At 46.4% G+C, this 24,022-nt stretch overlaps 2 protein-coding genes and 1 long non-coding RNA gene across 6 annotated transcripts in view; 1 reads left to right on the top strand and 2 right to left on the bottom strand.

The window, feature by feature from the left end:
• Usp49 (ubiquitin specific peptidase 49) overlaps positions 1 to 7,275 on the bottom strand; it is a 69,911-nt gene extending 62,636 nt beyond the window's left edge. The window contains exon 1 of one of the 2 annotated variants that reach the window (XM_070023752.1): positions 7,243 to 7,275. The gene's annotated coding sequence lies outside the window, so the exon portion shown is untranslated. Of the gene's footprint in view, positions 1 to 5,941; positions 6,247 to 7,242 lie in introns of those variants that run through there. The other variant, XM_070023751.1, reaches the window with a different exon arrangement.
• A 121-nt stretch (positions 7,276 to 7,396) lies between these two features.
• Positions 7,397 to 8,736, top strand: LOC138827742 (uncharacterized). Its single transcript, XR_011372171.1, has 3 exons — positions 7,397 to 7,585; positions 7,764 to 7,996; positions 8,324 to 8,736. It is a non-coding gene; the product is annotated as an uncharacterized lncRNA (long non-coding RNA).
• Positions 8,737 to 12,660: 3,924 nt separating this feature from the next.
• Positions 12,661 to 23,877, bottom strand: Med20 (mediator complex subunit 20). Of its 3 annotated transcripts, none has more exons than XM_070023769.1 (4): positions 23,675 to 23,877; positions 21,560 to 21,714; positions 16,622 to 16,893; positions 12,661 to 14,411 (listed from the first exon to the last, which is right to left on the bottom strand). In XM_070023769.1, exons 1-4 carry the CDS (start codon positions 23,686 to 23,688, stop codon positions 14,196 to 14,198), a joined length of 657 nt encoding a protein of 218 aa, XP_069879870.1. In that variant the 5' UTR covers positions 23,689 to 23,877; the 3' UTR covers positions 12,661 to 14,195. The 3 variants fall into 3 exon arrangements, with proteins under 3 accessions (XP_069879870.1, XP_069879871.1, XP_069879872.1); XM_070023770.1 differs by having other exon boundaries at positions 16,622 to 16,875; XM_070023771.1 differs by having other exon boundaries at positions 23,768 to 23,792.
• Between the last annotated feature and the right edge of the window lie 145 nt (positions 23,878 to 24,022).

Raw genomic sequence — 24,022 nt, 5'->3', positions numbered from 1 at the left:
TTTTATTCCTGGCAGTACTGGGGTTTGAACCCAAAGCCTTGTGCTCAGGCTGGCACGCTATACTTAAGCCATGCCTCCAGCCCTGCTTTGTGATGATTATTTTAGAGATGGAACCTAACAAACTTTTCTGCCTTGACTGGCCACAAATAGTTATCCTCCAGATCTCAGCATAAACAGAAATATAAGCTGAATATGAATATATGCTCATGAATAGCTGTGCTAAAATTTAAATTTCTTTTTTTTCCTCAAATAGTAATAATCTTTCAACTACAAAACTGTTGGAATAGGGCTGGGAATGTGGCTTACTGGTAGAGTGCTTGCCTACCATACATGAAGCCCTGGGTTCAGTATCTCAGTACCACATAAACAGAAAAAGCCAGAAGTGGTGCTGTGGCTCAAGTAGCAGAGTGCTAGTCTTGAAAAAAAGAGCTCAGGGACAGTGCCCAGGCCTTAAGTTCAAGCCCCAGGACTGGAAATAAATAAATATATAAACAAAAAACTGTTAAAACAAAAACAGAGCCTTTCATACTAGAAAAAATAGTAGACAGGAAATGTGCAGTTCAGTAAGTCATTTTTAAATTTGTTTGGAGTTATTTTGGTTCATAAATACAATTTTGAAAAAAAATAGAAGCAGGTAAGAATATCAGTGTAATCAGAGAATTACAGATATACATGATATTTGTCCCAGAATTCCTACTTACAAAGGATATAAGGTAAGATTAAGAACAGAGCTGCGGTGACTAAGGGTTGGCAAACAAGACCCATTAAGAAGTGAACTACAGGGGCTGGGAAGTTGGCTCAGTGGTAGAGCGCTTGCCTTGCATGCCTGAGGCCCTGGGTTCGATTCCTCAGCACCACATAAGCAAAAAGAAAAAAGCCGGAAGTGGTGCTGTGGCTCAAGTGGTAGAGCGCTAGCCTTGAGCTGAAGAGCTGAGGGACAGCGCCCAGGCCCAGAGTTCAGGCCCCACGACCGGACCAAAAAAAAAAAAAAAAAAAGAAGTGAACTACACAAGCAGTGATGAACCTGCAGAAGAGCATATCCAGGATGACCACAAGAGTCAAGTGGAGGGAACACCACAGCCCAGGCTTTGCCAGCGCTAGGCCAAGCTCACAATCATATCCCCACCACTGGGGGAACTACAGCTCAGTTGCAGAGTATGCTTAGCATATACAAGGCCCTGAGTTCAGTCCCCAGCCCCAAAAATAAAGATTAAATGCATCACTGGGTTAATATTTAACAAAAATATCTAAACAATAGTTGTACTAAAAGAATATCAACTACCAAACAAGTCACTGCAGAAATGTCTTAGGTTTCACTAGGGCAAATCACTTACTCTGGAGAACCCTCTATTTCATCCCATGTAAAATGAGAACAGTATCAGCACCTACCTGAGAGGATTGCTGGGAGAATAAATGAGTTACAACTGGCAAAACACTAACCACAGGGATTGGTGCTAAAGCATTACATACAGGCTAGCTACTAGTGTTAAGTTTATGAAGAACTAAGATGATAAAAATTACAGTAAGCAGACTTTTTTGAAATCAAAGCTTGACAACAGGCCAAGAGGAAACAAACACAAATACAGCATGAAGTATAGGCTAGACAGAAGACAGACCCTCCGGAGAGAGAAAGAAGTACATGCTGGAAGAGATTATCTGCAAAGACTGCCGCGTTACCATTTAAGATTAATAAGAACAGGATAAATGCTGAGGTCCTTTCAAGGTCTCTTCCCATCCAAAGATTCTACAATTAACCAGAAACACGTTTAATTATGTACAGCCTACTCATTCAAATTTCAAAATATAAATTTAAAAGGCTGGGATTTTTTTTGCCAAGCAATTAAGATTATAACCAAAATAAGCCTGGTGCCGGTGGCTCATGCCTGTAATCAGCTACTCAGGAGGCTAAGATCGGAGGCTCCCAGTTCAAATCCAGCCTGGGCAGGAAAGTCCATGATACTCTATCTCCAATTACCACCAGAAATCCAGAAGTGAAGTTGGGGCTCAAGTGGTAGAGCACTACACTTGAGCAGAAAAGCTCAAGTACAGTGCAAAGGCCCTGAGTTCAAGCCCAATGACTGACAAAAAAAAAAAAGATTATAATCAAAATAAAGTTGAGTAGAATTCTACTTGACCAACAAGAGAAAATTTAAATTTTAGAGTCCTTATTGATAAATAGTACTATCTGAGCCAAAAGAACATTCATTGCCAGTTTTAAATATCAGCTGATATGACTCCAGTGGCTCTAGCCTGTAATCCTAGATACTCAGGAAGCTGGCCTAGGCAAATGAGTCCATGAGATTCTAATCTCCAATTAAATCACAGAAAAAGCCAGAAGTGGCCCTGGGGCTCAAGTGGTAGAGTGCTAGCCTTGAGCAGAAAAGCTCAGGGACAGTGCCCAGGCCCAGAGGTCAAATTCCATGACCAGCTACCCACCCCCACTGCCCCCCTCCAAAAAAAAAATCAACTGGGAGCTAACCATTTACAATAATCAGTGATTTAACACATTAAGTTAATACACAGAAACAAAAGGCAAGACTCAAAAGACTCTGCTCTGGTTGAAGATAGTGTTATGTGTGAGTATAAGTGTATGTATGTATGTGTGTGTGTATGTGTGTGTGTGTGTGTGTGTGTGTATGTGGTTGGTCCTGGGGCTTGAACTCAGCTTGGGCACTGTCCCTGAGCTTTTGTGCTCAAGGCTAGGGCTTTACCATTTGAGTTACAGTTCCACTTTCTGCTTTTTAGTGGTTAATTTGAGGTAAGAGCCTTAGGGACTTTCCTGACCAAGCTAGGTTTATACCATGGTCCTCAGATTTCAGTCTCCTGAATAGCTAGGATTCCAGGCATGGACCACCAACATCTCGTTAGTTTTTACTTTTTTCTCTACAAATACCAAATTAAGGTAAAACAATATATATATATATATATATATATATATAAAAATATATATATATATATATATATATATGTATATACATATATAGACATTGCATTTAAAACAAATACATTACAAAAAACATAAGAAAAATACATTATAAAAATTACAATATCATACATAGGACAACCTACTAAAGGCCAAATATATCCACCAATGAAAGGAATACACACACACACACCCAATGCAGTTGCAGGTACCTCACATCTGTCTTGCTCTTCATCTTCAAAGTTTACATTTCCAAACTAATCTCAAAACTTAGTAGCAAAAATAGTGATTTAAAAAAAACAAAAAACATATCTTGGGGCTGGGAAGTTAGCTCAGTGGTAGAGCGCTTGCCTTGCATGCCCGAGGTCCTGGGTTCGATTCCTCAGCACCACATAAGCAAAAACAAAAAAGCCGGAAGTGGTGCTGTGGCTCAAGTGGTAGAGCGCTAGCCTTGAGCTGAAGAGCTGAGGGACAGTGCTCAGGCCCAGAGTTCAGGCCCCACGACCGGACCCAAAAAAAAAAAAATCTTGTTCAATTACTAAATAAAGCTACTAAACCTGAACACCTCTGAACTGAGTGCAGGAAACAGACCAGAAACTAAATGCTATGCCCTTAACATAGTTAACACTAAATTCAAAAAGAGTTAAGATTCTAAATAATTCACAGATATTGATAATTGATGTTTCTGATATCCACAAATACAAATCATTTTTTGCATCTATTACAAATGTCATAAACCTAATTTTTGCAATTCATATAAATGCCAACAAACTAGTAGGTAGTAATCCCAAATATACCCAACTTTGAAATAATTATTTTGAGTTTTGAGGTGGTTATTTGTTGTGCTGGGGATGAAATACAGAGCCTTGTAATATGGTAGGCTACAACTCCAACTTCTTTTTTTTTTTTTTTTTTTTTTGGGGGGGGGGTCCAGTTGTGAGGCCTGAACTCTGGGCCTGAGCTGGGCACTGTCCCTCAGCTCTTCAGCTCAAGGCTAGCACTCTACCACTTGAGCCACAGCACCACTTTCAGCTTTTTTCTTTTTGCTCATGTGGTGCTGAGGAATCAAACCCAGGGCCTCACACATGCAACACAAGTGCTCTACCACTGAGCCACCTTCCCAGCCCCTACAACTCCAACTTCTAATACAACTTCAGAAACAAAAGTATGTATGTAACTGAATGTACCCTAAAGCAATAATACTAATAAATAAAGAGTCTCAAATAGTTTGAGCCAGACATTGTTACTCATCTGTAATCTCAGCTACTCAAGAGGTGAAGCAGGAAGATTACAGAGTTCTAAACTAACCTGGACAAAGGTAGCAAGGCTCTGTCACAAAAACAAAATAAAAACAAAAGACCTAAGGGTCTAACTCAAGTAGTAGAGCACTTACTTAGAACATGTAAGGCCCTGGGTTCATTCCTCAGTACCAAAAAAAAAAAAAAAAAAAAAAAACTTCACATTTTTTCTTAAGCAAACATTACACAATCTTTTGGCACCATCAAATGCAGGGTAAATATTCATTCATAGTCTTAGCTAAATGTAAATGCTTCAGCATAAAAATCATTAAAATACTAAAAAAAATAACATATTATCCCCAATTCCTTTCTTTCTTTTTTTTTATTTTTGTCGGTCTTGGGGCTTGAACTCTGGGCGTGGGCACTGTCCCTGAGCTCTTCAGCTCAAGGCTAGTGCACTACCAGTTGAGCTACAGAGCCACTTCCAGTTTTCTGGTAGTTTATTGGAGTTAAAGAGTTTCACGGTGGGCTGGGAAGGTGGCTCAGTGGTAGAGCACTTGCCTTGCATGCATGAGGCCCTGGGTTCGATTCCCCAGCACCACATAAGCAAGAAAAAAAGCCGGAAGTGGTGCTGTGGCTCAAGTGGTAGAGTGCTGCTAGCCTTGAGCTGAAGAGCTGAGGGACAGCACCCAGGCCCACAGTTCAGGCCCCACGACCAGACCTCCCCCCCCCCCAAAAAAAAAAGAGTTTCACCGACTTTCCTGCTTGGGCTGGATTTGGACTGTGATCCTCAGATCTTAAGCCTCCTGAGTAGCTAGGATTACAGGCGTGAGGCACTGGCGCCCTGCTTATCCCCAATTCCTTATACTGCAAATTCCTTTCTTCCTTTTAATTTCCAAGTGTCTAAAAAGTGAATAGCTTCTAGAAACGTAATGTTAATATGGCTTTCTTTATTCCTAGTCATAAACTATTAGAGACAGTGGAGCTGTCCAAGACAGCTTGCAAGATTATCTTGAAGAGATTTTTTTGCATAAAAATTACTCATACACTCTTTAACCTAAAGGTAAGTCCACTAGTCTACAATCTTCCACAACTTCACAATTCTCCCTCTATTCCATTCTGTAAAACTGGTGAGCTCTACACAAAGCTGAGGGAAACTCAAAGCTCTGAGTTAACTCTCTCCCCCTCAGTGATCTTCACTAGTTGGTTATTTGCCTTTTCTCTGGCATGAGTTCTCAATACTCTCCAGCCACTGAAAAGACAATTAAGCAAAACCCTGGAAGGTTCACAGGAACAAAAAGATTCCCATCTTCATCCCAACAACAGTGTACTCTCCCCACTGAAAATGAAAATACTAGGGGAATAGGGCACCCTGCCCAGCACTTGTCAGTACAACAGGGTTCCAATACCAAAACTAGCACATTACACAGGCACAATGTTAAGTCAGCACAACCCATTTCCCCATCCTCACAACAGGAGAGAAATTCAGGGTTGGCTGCACCCAGACTGACACTTTATCCTTCATCCAAGAACAAAATCAAACCAAAATGGGTTTCATCGGTTTAAAGCATGGAAGTCCAATTAAAAGCAAAGAAAGGTGGTTGTGGATTCAAGATTCCTTGAAGACAGAAAGGGCTTTCTGGAATTCCTTACTTTTAGGGACAAAAGGACTCACAATTTCAACACACAATTCTCTCAACAAAGGATTCCTTTCCTATCCCCCCGACCTCAGCCCTTCCTTTGCAGTCTTTACCCGTCTCTTAAGTCCCCTTTCACTCACCATGGCTCCTCTCGTGCACCAAGGGCCCCTGCACTGGACCTTCGCTACCGCACTGGCGCCCTGACCCTCGCAGACCTGAGCATCTCGTGGGCCAGACGCACATTCGTTCCCACCTCAAGGCCGTCTAGCCTAGCTCTGCATCCATCAGGACTGCCCCAGCTTCCCTTCCCTTCTCTTCCATACTCCCCATCCCACCCCTCAAATCCTGGGGTCCATCTCTTCCTGGCTCGGCTCGCGGTCGGCTTCCTGCCCGGTCTTCTTCACCTCATTAGTTTCTACCCTAGTATCTTTGTCGAGCCCCTCCTAGGAGCACGAACCCCCCCCCTTCCCTGCCCCGGATCGCCATCCCTTCTTAGACCCTTACTCTGTGGGCTCCTTACAGCCTTTCTGGTCCCAGGATTGCCCGATGAACGCCCATCCCTCTCATCTCTCATTCCCTTCGCCCTTCCATCGCGCTATTTCCGACTCCCCTGGGCTCGAGTCCGGGGTCTCGGGCGCCCCTGCCCGCTCTCCGGGACCCACAGCCATCCCCACCTTTCCCGGAGGCGCCGGTCGCTCCCACCCCGGCAGCGCGGCGGCGGCGGCGGTGCCGGCCCCCGGTTCGACCGGCCACCCGGGTCGCCGGCCCGGCTCTAGTTCTCACCCTCGTCACGTCTGGCTCTCCGCCGCCCGCTCCCCCTATTCCCGACGACCACCCCGGCTCTGCCTCCTCGCCCTGCACCTCCAACTCTCACCCGGTCTCCGCGAAGCCCCCAGGACCCCTGTCCCCAGCCGGGGTCCGTTCCCCTCGCCGCCTCCCGTGCCCGGCTTCCTCGACGCCCAGCCCGCTGTGACCCCCTCACTCCCCGCTCCCCGGCTTCCAGCCCTCTCTCCTCTGGACGCCCCTCATCGCCCTCTCCGCCCGGGCCTCAAGCTTCCCTTCCTCGGCTCCCCTCAGCCTTTCCCAAGCCGTCGCCCACCCCGCCAAAACGCGGCGCGGGCGCCGGGCTCCCGCCCCCGTCCCCAGCCGGCCGGCCCCGCCCGCGCGCCCCCGGCCCGCCGGCGCTCGGCCCCGCCCCCTGCACCGCCCGCCCGCCCGCCCGCCAGGCGCGCGCCGCCTTTGTCGCCCCTCACCCGGTGCAGGGGGATTTTGCTTCTTTAAGGGGAGGGCCAGCGTGAGGGAACTCCCGTCCCCGCCTCCAGCCTCGCAATGCTCTCCCCGGCCGCCGCGGCCCCCGGCCCCGGCCCGCCACCCCCGGAGCTGCCCCAGCGCTGCGCCCCCGCCCGCCCTCCGCCCCCCTCCCCAGCCCCCCTCTATTTACCGCCATCATCAGCACGCGCGAGCTGTCACCAGGGCGCGAGACAACTGACGCGGGCACGCCCCCTACACTCCCATTGGTCCGCCTGCAGGAACCACGCCTCCGAGCCCGCCCCCCGAGCCCTGCATTGCGCCAACCGCGCAGCGCTGGGCCACGACCGAGGTACTCGCGCCCTCTCCGTGGGTTCGCGCCGGGGGCGCTAAGTTTAGGGTCCGCCACAAACGCGCGGCCGACTCGAGCAGGGCGTAAGGAGCGGCGGCGTACACAGGCGCTGAGAATCACCGGCCGAAGTTTGGTTGAAGCACAGGAGGGTAAACAAGGTTTACAGACAAAGAGCCTCTTAAAGGTACAGAGGCTAGGATCTGCCCTTCCTCTTTAAAGGGCCAGGGGTCCTCCCGGGACCCTTTCCGCCCCCTTCTCCATCCCCCGATTCCCCATACTCTTCGGCTCACCTCCAGCCTCTCCCGCCTCGGCAAGCACAGCTTTTCCCACTGCCCCGTCTGCTTTTGTTTTGTGGTCTTTAGGATCGCTCCGAGCCCCGGCGGCCGAAGTTACCGTCGGCTCCCGGAGGAGCGCTCCCGGGCTTAACTGGTGGCCCAAGCGGGATTCTGAAGTCCGAGTGAAATCCCCGAAGTTGAGCGGAGACTGGGGAGGTGGCCCGGGACTTCTAGAGTACCGAGGGAGACCGTGGGGAAGTTGCCAGCTTTACAGAAGGATCCCAAATAAGACAAATGCTGCTACCATCCGGCTAAGGCAGGTAAAGACTTCACGCTTTTTAATAATAACAATAAATAATAAACTGGTAACAGAACTAAAAACGAATTATTAGCTACAGTGGTTCAAGGCTTCACATATGTAAACATGAAATAGGGAAGTAAAGATGCCAGAGAGAGAAGGGAAACGACAATGCCTCAACGAAAAGATTTCCAAAGGCAGCTAAACTTGTACATTTTTAAGAGTACACAGGAGAAGGCATGGAATGATAGGGTTTGGTCAGGGTTGGCCCTTTGGTTCAAGAGTTACATTAGGTCCCTCCAAGACAAGAACTTAGCCCTCCCTTTGCCATAACGTTTGTTTTTGCCAGTCCTAGGGCATGAACTTTGGGCCTGGGCGCTGTCCCTCAGCTCTTCAGCTCAAGGCTAGTCCTCTACCACTTGAGCCACAGCGCCACTTCCGGCTTTTTCTGTTCATGTATACTGAGGAATTGAAACCAGAGCTTCATGCATCTAAGCAAGTACTCTACCACGAAGCCACATTCCCAGCCCTGCCATAACGTTTTCAAATTTTCCTTTACCTCTGCACAGCATATTTACAATAAAACTTTTTTTAAAATTCCTTAATTATCTTTCTTCTCCCTTGCTCCCCAGTCTCACAAAAATTCCAGAAAAAGCCAGGCTGTGTCTTACTCAGTGTTAGTTCCCTACAAAGTGCTTGTGAGGATAGCAGTCCAGGGGAAAAGATTATTGGTTCTGTAAGCATGTTATTAGATCTGTGGTTCTCAAAAGCCTGGCCTGGAAGCCCTAGGGATCCCTGAGCCTCTCTAGGGAGTCCTGAAATTAACACTAAGGGTTATCTCTCTTAGTGGATGTACTGACATATGCACTGATGATACAAAAGTAACAATGGGTAAAACTGCTGCTGTTCTGCACAAATCAAGGCAAACCAAGCAGCCTCCCCAGCCACAGCAAAACTGTGCCACTATTTCACCTTGGCAAAACACTAAGCATTATTTGCTTTAAATATGTTTTAAACGCTATTTTGGGAGAGAAATGGATATGTGGATGCATACATAAAGCACTTCCAAGTACACCATTTCTCTTGGGGATTAAGTATGTGGGCAGTTTTTTTTAGTGTGGAGCTGGATTAACAGCCTTCCTCGTGGAAGACCATTTTTACTTGAAAGAATGGCTAATAGACAACTGTGGTTATTATCTGACAGACATTTTCTTCAAAGTAAATTTTTTTTTTTTGGGTCCGGTCATGGGGCCTGAACTCTGGGCCTGGGCACTGTCCCTCAGCTCTTCAACTCAAGGCTAGCGCTCTACCACTTGAGCCACAGCACCACTTCCAGCTTTTTTCTTTTTGCTTATGTGGTGCTGAGGAATCGAACCCAGGGCCTCAGGCATGCAAGGCAAGCGCTCTACCAATGAGCCACCTTCCCAGCCCTCTTCAAAGTAAAATTAACTCAAGCTTTTAAGCAAAATGTTTGAAAGCTTGCATTTGCCACATTGAACATAATAGCTTCCTAATGTTTTCTTAAGACCAGTAGTGAAACTAACAATTATGATTTTATATTGCTTAATGAGTGTCAACATTTAGATCTCCAGTATTTTCTAAATGATTAAATGACATGATGCTAAGAAATCACACATCAACAAAATACAGTGTGCAAAATAAGCCATTGAGTATTAATATAATATGGGGGGTGGCTGGGAAGGTGGCTCAGTGGTAGAGCGCTTGCCTTGCATGCATGAGGCCCTGGGTTCGATTCCTGAGCACCACATAAGCAAAAAGAAAAAAAGCCGGAAGTGGTGCTGTGGCTCAAGTAGAGCGCTAGCCTTGAGCTGAAGAACTGAGGGACAGCGCCCAGGCCCAGAGTTCAGGCCCCACAACCGGACCCAATAAATAAATAAATAAAAACTAGAATAAAAAGGCAGATGGTGCTAGGCACCAGTGGTTTATACCTGTAAACTGTAATTAAATCCCAGTACAGGCACACATGATGCGCAAGCACACACACCCCTGCAGTATAGTCATATTCTAATAGGAACTAACAAATTCCCTCATTAAGCACAATGCAATCTCCACAATCTGGGAGGGAAAGGACAGGTGAATTCTGTTGTGGTTTGGTTGGTTTGTCTCAGAGCCAGTAAGAAATAAACAGGAAGGGAATTCCCTAGACAAGGGTACCCAAAGCTGCATGGCCTCTGGGAAGGATGGTGTAAGGGAAATCCAAGTGGTGTAAAGACTGACTTGACAGCCGGGCGCTGGTGGCTCACGCCTGTAATCCTAGCTACTCAGGAGGCTGAGATCTGAGGATCGCGGTTCAAAGCCAGCCAGGGCAGGAGAGACCGTGAGACTTCTATCTCCAATAAACCACCAGAAAACCGGAAGTGGCGCTGTAGCTCAAGTGGTAGAGCGCTCGCCTTGAGCGCCCCACGACCGACCAAAAAAAAAAAGAAAAAAGAAAAAAAAGACTGACTTGACAACGTTCTACCCAAAGGCAAAAACTCACATGGAGATCCCACCATCAAGGACTCACAGAGCAGACACCAAACCCCCAAAAGAGGCTCCAACTTATAATACTGTGGGCTCAGCTTTTCCACGTGCCCAATGGAACCTGCATGACAGATAGCATGCAGACAGTAACTGATGTGGAAAGGGAGGACGTAGCAAGGGAATCACAGGTCACATATCTATGAAGGTCAAATGTCTAGATATCTAGCCTTTTGGTTTCCTACATACTGAACAATCCATCAATCTACCCACATATCTATTATTGTGGTGCTGGAATTTGAACCTGGGGCCTTGAACATGCTGGACAAGCGTTCTACCACTTGAGCAATACCCTCAACCTCAGCACTTGTATATATATATTTTTAAAAACTACCTATTTTGTACTTGAACTCTAGCATTCATGATATCTGACTCTATGTGCTTTTATTTTATTTATTTTTGACCAGTCATGGGGCCTGAATTCTGGGCCTGGGCACTGTCCCTCACCTCTTCAGCTCAAGGCTAGTACTCTACCACTGTAGCCATAGTGCCACGTCTGGCTTTTGCTAAAGAATCAAACCCAGGGCCTCATGCATGCAAGGCAAGTACTCTACCACTGAGCCATCTTCCCAGCCCTCTATATGCTTTTAAATGATATGGGACCACTGTCCCTGATTTGACAATAGTACGTGATGAAGGAGCTTCCAGCACAAAGTGAGAGATAAATGAGTTCATAAAAGACATAAAGTGAAATGGATGGGTAGGTATGCCAATCCTATAACTAAATAAATTAATTAATGAATAAATAAGGATCACTACTGCATGAACTGCACATTTGAACCAGAATGTGGATTCTAGGAAATTATATAATTTCCAACTATATTTATTTCTGTAGCTCATCTCCATGTGAAATTTGTTTTCTATCTGATCATGAAAGGTGATATACAAATAAACTCAAAATATCTGGATAGACAGCACATACCTAGAAGTAAATGCCAGTTATGTCCACACATTGGGTTACTGCATTTTCCCCCCTTTCTCCTCTTCCTGATCTCACCCCACTCCTTTTGAGTACCTGTTTCCTGGTGTTTTATTTTTGCTGATTTTGACTTTGCCTAAGGAATTATACTATTTGAGATCTCACTTGACCCTAACGTATTTCAGTTCATATGTCTGTATATGCCTGCCTACCACCAAACTTGGCTAGAGGAGCAATAGGTCAGAATGAGATGGGGTGATCAAGATAGATTGTATTCATAAATGCCTTCATTAAATGATAACTCCTTTGTATAGCTTAAATATTAAAAACTCAAAAAAATTATTATAAAGGTGATGTACAGGGGGCTTAGTGGTAATGTGTTTGCCTAGCATGCATGAAGCCCTGGGTTCAGTTCCTCAGTACCACATAAATAGAAAGTGCCAGAAGTGGTGCTGTTGCTCAAGTGTTGAGTGCTAGCCTTGAGCAAAAGAAGCTCAGGGATAGTGCCCGATGTACCAAGTTCAAGCCCCAGGACTGGGGGGGAAAAGTGATGTCCAGAAGGGTTACAGAACTCAAGTAATGACCATTGTTTCTTTTTGGACAATAAACCCCTTTCATTCTGAAGCCCTTGTATTTTAAGTTTCAATTTTTGATATCTGGAACACATGCTCATGTAGAACTTTTTTATTCCTTCCTTCCTTTTGGCAGGGGGGATGAGATAATGGGGCTCATACTCTCAGCTTTCTTGTTCACAGCTGGTGCTCTACCTCTTACTCACAGCTAGTGCTCTACCACTAGAGCAACACCTCTCTGGCCCAATTTAGGTGGAAATTCTAACCACTCCCCTTACTCTCCAGAAACAGGAGAGAAAATGTTCAGAAGCCACTTCAGGCAAGGAGAAGGGGCTAGCTTCTTGGTATTTCTCCCAGCTGTGCCTGGCACCAATAGGTCAGGAAGAAAATGGAGTTGCTTGATGCTCAATAACTGAGGGAAGCCAGCAGGAGGCAGTAAGGGGACAGGAATAGAGAATCAAGCATCCCAAGGACAAGAGGAAAGTGTGGCTAGTGCAGAAATGGGTCCGTGGGTGCAAGACACAGACAAGATGAGAACAGTGGTTCTTTTAACATGACTAAAATAAACTAAAAACCTATCAATGAAATCCTCCCAACAATACTTCTATCATCTCTGCATCCTGAGTAGCTGAGATTATAGGAGTACACCACCACAACTGGAAGATGTGTTTTATTGTTTGTAAATGCTATCTAAAACATCTCAATTTTTAAAAAGCAAACAATAAGCAAGCAACAACAAAAGCAGGAGGAAGTGAAAATAAAAAGCAAAAACTGGGAAGACAAACTGAGCTTCCTGTCAGCCAAAGCTACAAAGGAAACATAACCAGTACCTAACTTCTGTTGCAGAAATCCTGTTGCTCCTCATTGTGATGCTTTCAATGTTCCTAAGACCATCTCTGTATTTCAAATGTTAGCCTGGCTGAACTTTTATGCAGTAGGAGTGGGGCAGGCCAGCAAGGCATGCCCAACAAGTAGCTCCAAAACTCACAGGAGTCCTAGAGAACTGACAAAGTGTGGATCAGTGTTCTGACCCTACATTCTGAGTGCTTAGAGAGGCCTCAATGATAAGATTCAGGCATGGGGTACAGAACTGACTTCCCAGCACGACCAGTCCTCACCCAAGCTAAATCCTAAACAAATGTCTTTGTAACAGAGGTACTGACTACAAAGAACATTCCTGGGCAAGTCCTCAGAATTCCACGAAGCCCACGTCACCAATTGAGGACAGCATCCATATCCTCCATCTTTTAGTTACAGAAGCATTTGTATTTTAACTGGGCCATAGACCACTCATACTAGAAGCTTCACATTCCAGCATCTCTTTTGACCAGTGATTCCCTCCTTTCTCCCCCAGTAGAACAAGGACATGGAGCCAGTGAGTCTACGTGAATCTTGTGATCTTGTGGATAAGGATAATGTGTGTGGGTTTTTTTTTTTTGGGGGGGGAGGGGATTGACAATAAGACAGATATACAACTGGTTCCTGATGATGCAGTAAAGTTAAATTTGCCCAGGAACCATCTGATTACCTCTGAACTATTAGGGAGAGAAAATGAATTACCTAGGAGGAGCTCCGGTCTTCAGTTCTCTTTCAGTAGTTAACCTGTGGCTTCATATAAGTCACAATGAAAGCAGAAATGTCAGAAAGACATTCAAAGGACCCTGGCAACACCCTAAGAAAGTCAGTTCACAAATGACTTCAGCAAACTGGTCATTAAGTGAAAGGCATCCAGCTGTGCCACTTCTTGACAAACAGCAGATGGGTCCTTGAGCAGAGGAGGAACTTCAGTACAAAATGGCCCACAAAAAGATCAAAGCATGATCACTGAAGCCTAGGCCAAGTCTTCAAGCTGAGGATACAGTTTTCTCTCTCCACTGCTAGGCCAGGATACCTCTGCCCTACCTTTTCCCCTGGCCGCAGGATTAAGTGTCTCCATTCTTCATAATTACCATTCCTCAGAACAGGACAAATCCAGTAAGGCATAAAGTAAAACAGATGTTGATGGGGGATTGCATGTGGGAAACAAAGGAGGAGAGCCTGGAACCCTGGAACAAACACCATAGCTGGGAAGCAAAAGGAGAGAAGCCTCCATGTCTGCCCAGGGTTTGTGGGGACCAGAACCTAATTGTGCAGCACCTGTTCCTCCTGGGCAGTACCCCTGGTAAGAGCTCAGCCAGAGTTTCCAGTCACTAACGAATCCCAGCCACAGGCACCTGCTGCTGCTTGCGGATCTTGTTGAAGAGTTCCATGTACTGGACCATGGTATCTGCTGGGCCATAGACTCCATCATGTCTGTTCCCAAACACGGCAGGAGCCGCTGGTGTGTGGCTGCCTAGAAAACTCTGAAGGAACTCAAGCAGCAAGCTCCAGCAGTCACTCGCCACTACACAGGGGCCATATTCCACCTGGGACCAAAAGCACAGAGAATGAGGGTGAGGATGAGTGCAAGGAGACCCAAAGACATATACTACCTACAGAATGCTGGTCTGCAGAAAACGTGCAAACACACTCCAGGGACTGAATGCACCCAGCACCATTCCTACTGCATCTGATACTCTCATCCTAGAGCTGTGCCAACCCACTGCCCTGTCCACAAGCTCCAGAGGCAGACGCAAGCTCCTTCTAATTAGCCCCACTATGCTGAACAGCAACTCACGGAGAGCTCAGGAAAAGTCTGAGAGACAGCAAAGTGACAAGGAGAAAATATGGAGGGTAGGAAAGGGGTGAGGGAGAAGTACAGCAAGCAGAGTGAACACACACTTGGATAAGATTTTTTTTTTTTTTTGGTGCAGGTTCCAGGCTTCTTGTGGTCAAGGTTGGTACTCTACACTTGAGAGAAAGCTCCACTTCTAGTTTTTTGGGAGGAGTTGTTTATTAGGTTTTGTTTTTGTTTTTGTTTGGTCGGTTGTGGGGCCTGAACTCTGGGCCTGCACTCTTCAGCTCAAGGTGAGCGCTCTACCACTTGAGCTACAGCACCACTTCTGGTTTTATGGTGTTTTATTGGAGATAGGAGTCTCACAGTCTTTCCTGCCCTGGCTGTCGTTGAACCGAGATCCTCAGATCTCAGCCTCCTGAGTAGCTAGGATTACAGGCGTGAGCTACCAGCACCCAGCTAGGAGTTGTTTATTGGATCTAAGAGTCTCGTGGACTTTCCTGCCCAGGCTGGCTCCCCCTGAGTAGCTAGGATTACACATGTAAGCCATTGGCAACTGGCTTTCATACTTTCTTTTTTTTTTTTTTTGGGGGGGGGGGGTCTCGTGGGGCCTGAACTCTGGGCCTGGGCACTGTCCCTCAGCTCTTCAGCTCAAGGCTAGTGCTCTACCACTTGAGCCACAGAGCCACTTCCGGCTTTTTCTTTTTGCTTATGTAGTACTGAGGAATTGAACCCAGGGCCTCAGGCATACAAGGCAAGTGCTCTATCACTGAGCCACCTTCCCAGTCCCTGGCAACTGGTATATATGCCTCTTTTAAAACTAAAACATGACTCCCAGTATAGACCTACGCTAATCCTAAGAATTTCTAGCCAGTGTGGCAAGAACCAATGGGCACTGGCTGCTACTACAGCTTTTCTCATAAACTTTCTCTGGTGAAACATCAGGGCAATTTCTCAACAAGAAAAAATAATTAAGGGAACAGCTGAGTGTGTGTGTATACACCAAAAGGTTGGAAATGTGGGGACCTGCTGGGTGACCATCACAAGCTAACAAGAGTTAGGAAATCTTGGCCCTGGAAGCTGAGAACAAACTCCCACTAGGGTCCTTTTCTACTTGGGATTCTTCCCAGACACACTTTTCCCCAAGTGTTTCTTTATAAAAGAAATAAATGTATGCATACGTATATTCGTTATTTTAGATTTTTGTTTGAGACAAGGTTTCATTAGGTAGCCCAGGCTGGCCTTGGACTTAATAGTCCTCCAGAGTGCTGAGATTACAGGGGTACACCACTACACCTGGGCTCAGGTCTCTACTAAACACTGCTCCTCCAGGAAACATCACAGCATGGAGTGATGCTCTCACCACTCAAATCCCCATAACCAACTGTGCCTCTTTCACGGTGTTTCTTAGACTAACTTGAAAAATAGTTGTATATTTCAGTTTTTCCTTTATTAAATGGTAAATTTTAAGGAGCCTTGCAAGTCTATGGCGTGTGAGTATGTGCATGAGACATTGTTTTAATCTCATACCATGTTGCACATATGGTAGGATTTTCACTGCTCCCAAGGCCAGTGATCACATTCCCTGTCATTTTTATTATGTGCACTGTCAGATGCAAAGGTATAGCAACTCTTTTCTGCCATGAAAATGTATGTGAAAAGGTATGTGTTTGCCCCACAACTCCAGAGGAGAGGCATGTGACCCAGGATTGAGAGCCCATCTCCCAAATATCAGTCCTGTGTGTTCCAGTATTTGGGGAGGATGGCAGGTCCCTCTACATTGGAACTTATCTGCCCCCTTGACTCTCCCTTCCCTTTTCCGACAAGCCAGCCATCCTAAGCTTTCTATTTGCTATGAGCCTGCTTCCCTCTCCCTCCCTGGGCTAGAGCCTGAATGATTCAAGGAAGCCCAGATGCCCAGTGCCAGCAGTACACTTGGCTCCCAGTCCCCCAGGGTCTTACCTCCACAGAGATGCCCCGAGCACTGGGCCCCATTGCAACGGTGCCCACCTTCACCAGGAAGTCACAGTACTGGTAACGCGTGCCCCGGGTCTCAATCTTGCTGGCCTTGGCACTCTGGAAAAAGCCCTTGAGCTTCACCATCAGCACATCAAAGTTGGTGTCGGCGATAAGGCAAGGGCCATTCTCAAAGAGGGCAAAGCAGCTCAGTGGGTACTCAGAGTTGTGCATCACGTACATCAGCTTCCCAGCCTGACCTGCAAGGGACAGGCGTCCTACTCACCATCAGGACTTTTGTCAACATATCCCAGGATAGAAGCAAGTGCACAGAACAAGGCCAGATGGCAACCTAGCATTATCTTCTCAGATTAGGATGAGAGGTCCCCTAAAAAGGATAGCCTTTTCCACAAAGGAAGGGAGAGAAGCAGCAGGCTAGACTGCATAGGCTAAAATCTACAGGAAAAGGGGGAGAGGGCGGAAGCTGAGAGTTGACAATAGCTATGTTGGCTCATAGGCAGACGCTTAATTGTGATGACAAACAGCTTGCACAGACTCCATACAATCCTTGACACATTATCGTGCATTATGCATTAAGTAAAAATAAGGGATGGAAATGGAGCTCAGTGACAGAGCACTTACCTAGCATGAGTGAGGCCCTGAGTCCCATCCCCAACACCTGGCGGGGGGGGGGGGGGGGGGATAGAATAACAGCATTTTGGCATCCCTATCTACCCTGGTTACTTCATTTATATCCAGGAAACATCTCACAGCTCAGGAAAGAGAGTCTGTGAGCATGAGGCTGGAAGAGTGAAAAGAGCCCAACTCTGGTTAGTTCAAATAGGTTGGCATTTCATTTGAAAGACAAAGGTGAACACCTGGAAAATTTTAAGAAGTCTGGCTGAAGCATGAAGTCCCAAATTCAAACTATAGTATTGCCAAGGAGAACCATGGTTCAAAGCCAGCCACGGCAAGAGAGTCAATGAGACTCTTATCTCCAATTAATCACCAAAAAAGCTAGAAGTAGATATGACTCAAGTGGTAGAACACTAACACTGAGTGTGAAAATGCTGGGATTACAGGAATATATCAAGTTTGCTGGAGGGTTTTGTGTGTGTGTGTGATTTTCGTTTGTTTGTTTTTGGTGTTGGGCCTGAGTGCTGTCCTGACCTTTTATGCTCAAGGCTAGTGCTCTAACTAATTTGAACCACCACACTATTTCTGGCTCTTTTTTGTTAATTAATTGGAGATAAGAGTCTCATGGACTTTCCTGCCCAGGCTAGCTTTGAATTGTGATCCTCAGATCTCAGTGTCCTGAGTAGTTAAGAATTATAGGCATGAGCCACCAGTGCCTGGTGGAAATTTTTTTTTTTTAATCTTAGAAGTTATTATTTGCACAACTGTGTAAAGCAACCAGAACCGGTGTTGCTATTGCTTTTTTTTTTTTTTTTTTCTGTCAGAACTAGTGTCTTGTGCTTGCTGCCACACCCCTAACATTGCTTTTTTCTTCTCTTTTAATCAGACCTCAGAACTTGGGCTCAACTCACAGCCTCCTAAGTAGTGAGGGTTACAGGCATGAGCCACCAGTCCCTGGCACTTTCCAACCTTATTATAGAAGACTTGAAGAGATGAATGAGAAAACTGATTTCTTGGGGACAGTAATGTATACAGGGGCTTGAAGCTAGATCTTCAGATTCTAATGTACTTCCCCCAGAATAGCTCGTATTTCCCCCAAAATAGCTCTTTGCTATTGTTATGTAACAACCTCATACAGTAGTTCTCAATGTTTCCCATGTACTGACTTACTTGTAAGTACTTTTTTTCTCCTTGTTCTGGTCTTGGGGCTTCAACTCAGAGCTTGAGTGCTGTTCCCTGAGCTTTTATGCTCAAGGCTAGCGCTCTACCACTTGAGGCACAGCTCTACTTTGTTTTTTTGCTTGTTAAATACAGATAAGAGTCTCACAAACTTTCCTGTCCAATCTGGCTTTAATCCTCAGATCACAGCCTCCTGAGTAGCTAGGATTATATGCATGAGTAACAGGTGCCAGCTGTATGTCTTTTTTTTTTTTTTGTCAGTCGTGGGGCTTGAAATGTCTTTATTTTATAGGTAAGACAACACCACCAGGAAAAACCCAGAAATAGATACCATGCCAAATAGTTTCAGAAGGAATTCATACAGGGGTTGGAAGAATGAAAAAACCAAACAGGATAATCAAGCAAAACAAGCAACAGTAACACAGACCAGGCTCCGGTGGCTCACACCTGTAATCCTAGCTACTCAGGAGGCTGAGATCTGAGGATCATGGTTAGAAGCCAGCCTAGACAGGGAAGTCCATGGCACTCTTTATCTCCAAATAACCACCAGAAAACTAGAAGTGGTGCTGTGGCTCTAAGTGGTAGAGAGCTAGACTTGAGTGAAAAAGCTCAGGGACATTGCCCAGGCCCTGAGTTCAAGACCCACTGCCAACAACAACAAACAAAAAACAAGACAGTAACAGGAAACTCTGCCACCCCTTGGGCTGGAAAGACAAAGAAAAGATGTACTGATCAGATCCAGGGATGAGGGATGCCTAGCAAGAGCCAGATCCAAGGAGACCAGCCAAGGCTAGAGAGACTACCCAAAGCAGGAGAGGAATACTATGGTCTTCCTTTCTCCTAACCCCACCCCAGTGCTTTGCACTGACCATAGGTAACCATAAGGGGGCTTGGAAAATATAGTTTTCAAGGGAAGTACCCAAAACACAAACAATAAGGAAATTTTGGGATATGTGTAGCATCTGGTTCTGGTGATGGTATCAGAAGGGAATGTCCAAACTGATTAACAACATGTATTCATTAAGGCCAGGGATGGTAGATCATGCCTGTAACTGTAGCTACTCAGTAGGCAGGAAGATCTCCTGTTCCAGGCCACTCCAGGCAAAAGTGATTGAAAATCTATTTCAAAAATAAAAGCTAGGTGGACTGGGAAGATAGCTCAGTGGTAGAGTGCCTGCTTTGCATGCATGAGGCCCTGGGTTCCATTCTTCAGCACCACATAAGCAGAAAAAGCTGGAAGTGGCACTGTGGCTCAAATGGTAGAGCGCTAGCCTTGAGCTGAAGAGCTGAGGGACAGTGTCCAGGCCCAGAGTTCAGGCCCCATGACCCACAAAAAAAAAAAAAAAGATAGGAATCAATAAAAAGTAGCTCATGCCCATCACCCCAGCTATGTAGGAAGAATGAGAGGATTGCAGTCCAGGCCAGCCTGGGATTAAAAAAAAACTAAGTCTATCTGAAAAGTAATTAAAGTAATAAGGGCTTGAGGCATGGCTAAAGTGATAGAATGTCTGCCTACCCAGTATAAGGCCCTGAATTCAAATCCTGGTACTACAGAAGCAGGGGAGGGTATAGTTCAGTGGTAGAATGCTTATCTTTCATGCAGGAGGCTCTATATTCAATCCTCAGTACTGCCTTCAAACAAAGAAACAAAATTGCTATTAAAAAATGTTTACTTGCCTGTGCTGGTGGCTGAGGCCTGTAATCCTAGCTACTCAGGAGGCTGAGATCTGAGGATCAAAACCAGCCTTGGGGGCGGGGTGTAGCTGAGGAGGTGGGAGGGAAGGGATGGTAGGGGGAAAACAAAGGAGGAGGCAACAATGCTGGATAAGAAATATACTCATGGGCTGGGAAGGTGGCTCAGTGGTAGAGCACTTGCCTTGCATGCTCGAGGCCCTGGGTTCAATTCCTCAGCACCACGTAAGCAAAAAGAAAAAAATCCAGAAGTGGCGCTGTGGCTCAAGTGGTAGAGCACTAGCCTTGAGCTGAAGAGCTGAGGGACAGCACCCAGGCCCAGAGTTCAGGCCCCATGACCGGACCAAAAAAAAAAAAAAAAAAGAAATATACTCATTACCTTGCTCATGTAACTGTAACCCCTCTGTACAGTATTTTCACAATAAAAAACTTATAAAAACAAAAAAATAAAAATAAAAGCTAGGGCTGGGAATGTGGCTTAGTGGTAGAGTACTTGCCTTGCATGCATGAAGCCCTGGGTTCGATTCCTCAGTACCACATAAACAGAAAAAGCCTGAAGTGACGCTGTGACTCAAGTGGTAGAGCACTAGCCTTGACTAAAGAACTAAGGGACAGTGCCCAGGCCCTGAGTTCAGGCCCCACGACTGTAAAAACCAACAACAACAATCCCCACCCACCCCCACACACACAAAGAAAACAAAATTAAAGGTAGTGAGTGGCTCAAGGGGTAGAGCACTCCCAAAGCACTCCCAGTATCACCATCAGCACCAAGAGAAAGAAAGGGGGGGGCGAGGGAGGGGGGCGGAGGATGTATCCATTAACCCATTAAATGCGTAAAATTTACAATTGTGTGTAATGGCACTCACACACCAAGTGGTCAAACAAGGCTATATAATGGCTTTAAGGCCAGCCTGAGTTACACAGTGAGATTCTGTCCCAAAATACCTAAAGTATAACTAGTGGCAGAAGTGCCTCTCTACCATGTGAAACACCCTCCATTCCATTCTCAGCACTGAAAAATACAAAAATGTTCAAGCAGCTGGGCAACTGTAACCCTAGCTACTCAGGAGGCTGAGATCTAAGGATTGAGGTTCAAAACCAGCCCGGGCAGAAAAGTCCATAAGACTCTTATCTCCGATTAACCACCAGAAAACCAGAAATGGCGCTGTGGCTCAAAGTGGTAGAGTACTAGCTTTGAGCTGAAGAGCTCAGGGACAGCACCCAGGCCCAGAGTTCAAGCCCCATAACTAAAAAAAAAAAAAAAAGCTCAAGCTACAACATTTAAAACAGCCCCCAGTCTAAGAGATATTGGATCAAAAATGGATGAATTCAGAAAGATGTCCTACCACATACTTGAGAATATTAACACTGTTAGCAGAAAAGCACAAATGGAACTCCAAGCCAGGTTCCAGTCAGCCCCCAGAGCCATCTACTGACCTTGACTGCCCAGAGTAGCAGCAGCCGTATGGTAAGTCTCACAGTCCACACAAAATGTTCCTTGCTTTTCTGCCCCAAGCATCTCCAGCTTCCGGGTGAGGAGCTCCACTGTTTGTTGGACACTCTTGCCCTCAGCCACAGGCATCTGGGACACACTGAAAAGAAGAGCACCACGTCAACAGGGTCCAGAAACAACACCCATATACTGACTGAGCCACTTGCTTTCCCACAAAATGACAACTCAGCAGGTCCAGGAGTTTCCTTAGGCAACACTAACACTTGATCCCACCCCTTAAACCTAAGAAAATAAGAGGCAGAATATCTCCCACTGAGGCAGTAAGCGTCCTGTCACACCAAGTTGAGGGTTGGCAGGTGGGCCAACATTCATATAAAGATGATAGCCTGTGGGCTGAGCTCTCAGTGATGTGGAATTAGACAGTGAAAAAGGAATTCCTTCATAATGCTTTCAATTCGATATTCGTATGTCAAGAAAAAAGTAGAAGTTTGGGGCTACTATGTTTGGGGTTTCTTGGTCAGTCATGGAGCTTGAACTCTGGGCCTCGCTACTGCCCTGAGCTCTTCAGCCCAAGGTGAGCACTCTACCACTTGAGCCTGAATGCCACTTCTGGTTTTCTGGGGGTTTATTGGAGGTAAGAGCCTCATAGGCTTTCCAGCCAGGCTAGCTTTGAACCATGATCCTCAGATCTTCGCCTCCTGAGTAGCTAGGATTACAGACCACTGACACCCAGCTGTTTTGTTGGGTTGTTTTTTGTTTTTGTTTTTTTAACTCTTTGAACTTGAGCTGTCTAGTAGAGAGCCACAAGCTACAGGAGGCTAGTGGATAATTTCCTAAACAAGGATAATACAGAGAACATTCTCTACCATCAAAGAAAGCTCCATATGACAACCCTAAGGAACAAAGAGAAAAGCATGGAGTCATAGTCCTTAAGAGTGAGCAGAGGGGCTGGAGAGGTGGCTCAGTGATAGATTGCCTCACATGCCTGAGGCCCTGGGTTTGATTTCTCAGCACCACATAAACAGAAGAAGGCGGAAGTGGTGCTGTGGCTCAAGTGGTAGAGTGCTAGCCTTGAGCTGAAGAGCTGAGGGACAGCGCCCAGGCCCAGAGTTCAAGCCCCACGACTGACAAGTAATAATAATAATAACAACAACAATAATATAGCAGAAATGATATTTAGAAGAATTTAATCAAAAAGTAGAAAAAAATTATTTCCAAGGTTTCCTCCTATGGTGAGGCTTTCTACTTGGAATGGTAGGTTAACACACCAACTATGCACCAGGAGAGGCCTAATGCTTTCAGATGAACTAAGTCTTCAAATCTTGCAAACAATCTCTTCCTTTCTTATCTCCTCTCCCATCTCTCCTTTCCCCCTTTCCGCTGTCTCTCCCCCAAGATCTTAAAGTGACCAAACTGGAACCCGAGAGCTTTAAGTGCACGTGCTAGCTCTAAGAAGGAACAAGCAAAGTGTTTTCTTAAAAAAGGAGGAGGAAGAGGAAGAGGAGGAAGAGGCGGAGGCTGGGAAGGTGGCTCAATGGTAGAGTGCTTGCCTTGCATGCATGAAGCCCTGGGTTCAATTCCTCAGTACCATATAAACAGAAAAAGCCGGAAGTGGCTCTAGGGCACAAGTGCTAGCCTTGAGCACAAGAAGCTCAGGGACAGCGCCCAGGCCATGAGTTCAAGCCCCAGGACTGGCAATAATAATAATAATAGCCTGTATTCCCACTGCCTATTCCGCCTCCCCCCTTTACCTCTGTCGGCAGGTAAGTCCGAGCTGGGAGGTCCTATTTCCAGCCATGCGCCCCTCCCTACAAGTACTATAGCCACAGGGGCTGAAAGCCGTACAAAGAAAAAGGGCAGAAGGTACAGAAGCACTGCAGAGGTCCCGGGGAAGACGCTCGCCCCGCCGCCGCCTTCCCGAAGCGTATCCACAAGGAACAGGCCTGGAGAAGGCGCAGCCCGCTCCAGCTCCGCGCACGGGCTCCGCGCCCGGGGGACGGCCCGTGGACCCCGATCCTCTCCTCCGCCCGGCACACTCCGGACTCGGACGGCCCGGCACGACCTCCAGACCCACCCTACAGAGGCCATGGCCGTCTTACCAAGTGACTCCCATGGCGTCAGCCGGGGAAGGAGGCAGGAAGAGGGACGCAGCGCTGCCCAACAGCCCACAACCAGAGAAACCAGGTACAAACCGTAGTCTCCGGAGAGCACGCCGGAAGTACGTATAAACGAAGCGCCCGGTAGCGGCGCCCACGAGATGGGGTGTGTCTGGGCACTCCTTTGATGACGCGCTGGGCTACGTCATCTTCAAGGCTCCGTCCCTGTTTTGACTGGGCCTAAGGCCCGGATTTGTGAAACTCGAAGAGCGTGGCTCCAATTGCCACCACTTAGAGAAGCCGACTTGAAAAGTAACGAGTTTATCTGGGAGTTCCGGGAGGCCAGCTTCT

The sequence above is a fragment of the Dipodomys merriami genome, unplaced genomic scaffold, assembly GCF_024711535.1.
Source record: "Dipodomys merriami isolate MVZ:Mamm:240054 unplaced genomic scaffold, mDipMer1.0.p SCAF_16, whole genome shotgun sequence".
Lineage (NCBI taxonomy): Eukaryota > Metazoa > Chordata > Mammalia > Rodentia > Heteromyidae > Dipodomys > Dipodomys merriami.
This window is presented reverse-complemented; position numbering and strand designations above follow the sequence as displayed.